Consider the following 6,000-nt stretch of genomic DNA (forward strand, 5'->3'; position numbering starts at 1 on the left):
GTAGGAACTATAACTGCAGTGCAAAGCAAGCCCTGGCCAGTGCAAGACACCAGCTGTAAGACCTATAACTGCAGTGGAAAGCAAGCCCTCGCCAGTGCAAGGCACCAGCTGTGGGAACTATAACTGCAGTGCAAAGCAAGCCCTGGCCAGTGCAAGACCCCAGCTGTAAGAGCTACAGAATAACTGCAGTGTATAGTAAGCCCTGGCCAGTGCAAGACCCCAGCTGTAAGAGCTACAGAATAACTGCAGTGTATAGTAAGCCCTGGCCAGTGCAAGACCCCAGCTGTAAGAGCTGTAACTGCAGTGCATAGTAAGCCCTGGCCAGTGTAAGGGCTGCACCCTGTGACCTGGAGCTTATATGTGGCAGTTCTATAATACCACATATATTATATGTTATTCTGGACATTAGCAGTATGTACCCGCTGCATCCTCGCTTGTTCCGCCTCCCTGCGCAGCTCCCGCAGCTGCTCCTCGTACAGGGCGCGCAGAGCCGAAGGTCTATGGCTGCGACTGCGGAGCGCGTCCAGTTCCACCTGTACACTGGCGTTCTGCTGCTCCAGGTCACGGACCTGCGGCACACATAGGGTTATATGTAGACCCTCACAATACAGCGCCCCCAGAGGCAATCATTACATTACATACTACAGTCTCATTGTGAAGTAGGAATACAGGATTGTCGCTGCGACAGACTGGACCAAAGATGGCCAGGACTTGTCTACATCTAGATCATAAACTGTTCAGTGGAAATGTCCATGATATTAAAGAACTTAAATTATAAAAAGTGAGTGTATACACCACATATCAATATAATTGTATTTATATAAATATTTATCTACTTATCTCATTGTCTCTGTCTGCCAGTCTGTCTCTCTGTATTTATATATAGTGTGTATATACATATGTGTGTGTGTGTGTGTGTATATACAAAAATGAGACTTTTTTGCCTAAGCAACAGTATAAATGTTTCTTGCATATGCTTCAGTGTATATAGATATACACATTATATGTATATTTATATTAAATATTTATTTATATATATATATATATATATATACAGTCTATATATGTATATACTGAGGCGTATGCAAAAAGTATACATCTTTCATTCTACCTACTATGCAAGGCTGTGTGTGAGAAATGTACTATATATATATATATATCCATATCTATATATATATTGGAGGGGACATTTTTTCTCGTTTTCTTTTTTCATAAGTTTGTTATCATACATTACATACTTTGCTATACATTTTATATAGGAAGGATACATTATGCTTCCTTATTTATTTATTTTTCTTTTTCCCAGCTAATATATCCTATATACATTCTGTTCAGGGAATTTTTCCTATAAAATAAATGTATGAAGTATACATTGTGTTTCTGAACTGCAGATTTTATCTCTGGACCTTTTATGTAAACAGTTTGTAAAAAGACAAATATGTACAACTTGGATTTTCTACTGCCCACATAAGAAAATAGGGAAAGGAGATAAGCAGCTGTACCCGCTCGATGTATTTAGTCAGACGGTCATTGAGAACGATCATTTCCCGTTTTTCGTTGCTCCTGATGCTCAGAAATTCTTGGTTTGCTGCACTGGCCGCTTCCAGATCCACTGGGACCAAAGCGGCTGCAAAACTCTGAGCGACCATACTGTGGGGGAAAGTAACACAGCAATCACAGAAAGCGGGGATCTGCCCTGGACCATTGTCTTTCTACACAAGTATGAGGAGCAGATTTATTATTAATAACAGTAGTGGCTGTTATTATTATTAACTATAATAACATCACTCGTAGTATTATTATTATTGTTATTAGTAGTAGTAACAGCAGAATTATAGTAATAAAAAATGCAACCACGAGAATTTATTGTCTTTTCTATCTATCTATCTATCAAATATATAACATATACTATCTACATATCATTTATTATTTATCTAGACTATAGCTATAATTTATTATCTATCTATGTCTATCATTAATGATCTATCTAGTATATAACATATATTATCTACATGTCATTATTTATCTATTCCTATCATTTATATCTGTGTCTATCATTTATTATCTATCAATTATTATCTAATATATACTATCTACCTATCATTTATTTATCTACATCTATCATTTACTATATATTTATCTATCTCATATCTATCTATCTCATATCTATCTATCTATCTATCTCATATCTATCTATCTATCCCATGTCTATCTATCTATCTATCTATCTATCTATCTATCTATCTACCTATCCCATATCTATCTCATATCTATCTATCTCTCTCTATCATCTATCTATCTATCTATCTATCTATCATCTATCTATCCCATATCTATATCTATCTATCCCATATCTATAATCCATCTATCTATCTATCTATCTATCTATCTATCCCATATCTATCTCATATCTATCTATCTCTCTCTATCATCTATCTATCTATCTCTATCTATCCTATATCTATCTATCATCTATCTATCTATCCCATATCTATCTCTATCTATCCCATATCTATAATCCATCTATCTATCTATCTATCTATCTGTCCCATGTCCCATATCTATCTATCTATCTATCTATCTATCGATCTATCTATCTATCGATCGATCTATCTATCTGTCCCATATCTATCTATCTATCTATCTGTCCCATATCTATCTATCTATCTATCTATCTATCTATCTGTCTATCTATTTATCTACAACAAGGTAAATTAGAGCAGCACAATAAGTAGTCAAAGAGTCAGGGGGCAAAAAGCTCCCACAGACAAATACCAAACCTTTAAATGTAGGAATCCCCAAAAAACAGGAGCAGCACACCGTGTTCAGAGTGAATAAGAGCTATTTTATTTAGCCCATTATTGCGACGTTTCGGTCCGAAAAGTCAACCTTTCTCAAGGTTCACCTTTTGGACTGAAACGTCGCAATAATGGGCTAAATAAAATAGCTCTTATTCACTCTGAACACGGTGTGCTGCTCCTGTTTCTCTATTCCTATCTATCTATCTATCTATCGAGTTGGTTTACCTAGATATAGCAAATTGTCTATTGCATACATACTAAAAATATTAACCATTCTCCACTGTTTGAACTCAGTTTTTGCATAGGAAAGCTTAATCCGTGAGTGCACAGATCATTCATACACAGCACATAACACTCATTTTACTATACTATTAGTTATTCTGACCAAGCAATGTCCCTTTCACCTGAACCGGTCTGCCCCAGCATTCTGGACAACAGGTAGCACATATTACACATGGGTCTGTGACCAGAAACCTCTGACAGTGTACTCGGGGCTGACATGCAATGGTGCAGAGATTCGGAGATGGAGAGAACAGGCTTTTACTCGGCTGCGTTTCCTCTTAGATCATTAATGAGAAACATAAAAAAAAAATCGATGTTTCCGCAGAGCTGCAGAGTTTCCTCATTTTAATATATGGCTTTGAGTTCGTGCACTAGTTAGATTTACCTGCTAAATATCTGTTTTTAATGCTATAAATATGACACACATTTAGCTTTAACATCATACATAGTCGCACTGGCGGCAACTTAGGTTGTTTTTTTTTTTAATCCTGATTGAGGTCTAAATCTGTTGATAAAAATATAGACACATAGATCTAAATATTATATAGATATACAATGGAAACATACATCAGCATTCACTCGATAAAGGCTCCAATGGAGAAGCCGAATCATTGCATGCAAGTGAGTAAAGTCCACAAATTGCCACCTATGGATTGCGGGTTCTGCCCTCTGCTTTATCTCCATTAGTAAGTATATATATATACTGTATATATATATATGGCTTATAGTTTATTAAAACAGTAGCTTTATTTTTATGTATAATAACTCATTAAATTTGTGGTCCTGTAAATTAGGATTTTGAAAAGGAAATTGATCAAAAAAATAAAATAATAATAAAAAAAAAGTATGTAAGTTATCGGATAGATCAGTTGATGTATACCTGAGAGGTTCGAGATAAAATGCTGTATTGGTTTATAAAAGAATTGTAAAGTGTTCTTGTAGTTATTTTGTCGGTGTTCATACTTATTAATTTTCTGATAAATATACTAATATAGATTAGCGGCTCAGATTCTGCGGATCACAGACATGGATTTGTCTCTTTTTTTAAGAAATACAGAAACAGGATTGCGCTTCATTTTGTTTAGGGAGGACAAGCTACATTCGGATAATGTGTGACCTTCGCTACCTAAAGACCGATTAATTGAATGAACAAACATTTATAAAGACTATGAAAAAAAAAAAAAGAAATGTTCATACAAACAGCATCAGTAGAATATCTATGAATTAAATTACTAAGTAATTTTGGATTTAGGGAATATGTTATTACTGGTAATAATGACTAACACATTTCTGCATTTGCTAATAAAGTACATACACTCTACACATAAAGGTAACCCTATTCATTAATGACTAATAATGACCACTATGTCTTCCCACATTGTAAGGATCACTTGCCTGCTTTGGAAATGTGGTCTCAGAAAAATACCCATTTCAGTGCTAGGTCAGCCTAGAAATGGGAGGATATAAATACTAATCAGTGTGCACTGAGAAAGGACAAGAAACCTGGAGCAAGATCTCCATTACTAACAGACAGGATAATCCAGTGCCACATTAATATTGTGCCATAGTAGTATCTATAGCGGAGACTGGCTGTAAAACAAGGGTGCATTGGCTTATAACTCTGTCTTCTCTTTACTATGACTTCTATTATTACTTCAGACATTTCCCTATTATACAAATACAGTTTTTGTCATTGTGCACTTTATTTAACCAACCAATAACATAGCCAAGACCCACATGTAATAATAATAATAATAATAATAATAATAATAATACACAGTACAGATTAGGCTTATTTACATAATGATTCATTCTATTCATGTATGAGTATAAAGACAAACACTTGCCCAATTTTGTAAGTAATTAAATTGTATTTTAAGACCTAACTTATGCATTCCATAACAAACTTTATGTTCAGTGGTTCTTTTAACCCCCCTAAGGTATAGTCCTCAGGAGTCATTGGACATAAATGATTGGTTTATGAAATATGCATGTATTCTCAATGAAGAGAGTGGGAGAAAGAGTGGCAGAGCTCTCAGCAATGTCTCATCTCTGCGGAAACAAAGCATCAGAACTCTGAAATCCAGCATGGTCAATCCTTCTCTCCTCCAAGCTGTGGACAAATCCGATCTACCCAGATTGTATTATTTAGATTACTGGTCGATGCCACCGAAATTGACCGACTTTTATCTTAAGAGTCTAGGCATTCTAGGTTTAGGGTGTGCTTTTACCTGGAAAGGTCAGAAATTGCGAGTGCTCAGTATTCAAATGAAAGCAGAATTACACATATGTAGCATAAATAAATAAAGAAATGAAAAATACTAATATGTAGAAGCAGGGAGTTCCCAATAAAAAGTATTAGACCCCCCCAGGGCCATTTCTTTACTCATTTACTAGCATTTAACCCATTTTAGACGGTTTAATCAATGTTTATCTCAGGAAAGTTGTCTCTGATTGCAGAGAGACCTGTGGTGCTGGAGGACATAATTTACTAGAGGAATCCCACACTCCACAAGTTACCTCCTGCCCACAGATTGGGCAGGTTGCTGACTGCTGGGAACCTCACTGACCCTGACAAAGGGCTCCTAAATGCCTCATCATGGCAGCGCATGCGAACCACACTGCTTCATTCATTGACTATAGGACTTCTAGAGATAGAGTGATGCATTCAGCAACCTCCAGCAGTCCAGAAGACAATGAAGAGAGCAGCAGTGCCTGTGTGCCTACTGCTTTGGTCTAAGCAGTTAGACCCCCTATGAGCAGCAAGTATCCCTCATTTTGTGGATAGGGGCTGCCATGTAGTTGAGAACATCACCCCTCCATGTGTGCATTGACTGCAGTCTTTGACAAGTCCTGGCACAAGCTCAGAACTGTTGTGTCACATAGTTATTGTCTTCTTCTCTTCTCCAAAGTGATT

The 6,000-nt window shown here is 36.4% G+C and overlaps 1 protein-coding gene across 1 annotated transcript in view; it reads right to left on the bottom strand.

Annotated features, from left to right (window-relative positions):
• LOC141100940 (desmin-like) overlaps positions 1-6,000 on the bottom strand; it is a 28,160-nt gene that overhangs the window by 19,179 nt on the left and 2,981 nt on the right. Inside the window, exons 2-3 of the mRNA XM_073589710.1 lie at positions 1,503-1,650; positions 420-569 (exon numbers count right to left, since the gene is read on the bottom strand). Of these exons, the coding sequence (XP_073445811.1) occupies positions 420-569; positions 1,503-1,650 (298 nt within the window). The remainder of the gene's footprint in view (positions 1-419; positions 570-1,502; positions 1,651-6,000) is intronic.

Source organism: Dendrobates tinctorius, unplaced genomic scaffold, assembly GCF_039654945.1.
Source record: "Dendrobates tinctorius isolate UK_male_01 unplaced genomic scaffold, ASM3965494v1 ptg000111l, whole genome shotgun sequence".
NCBI lineage: Eukaryota > Metazoa > Chordata > Amphibia > Anura > Dendrobatidae > Dendrobates > Dendrobates tinctorius.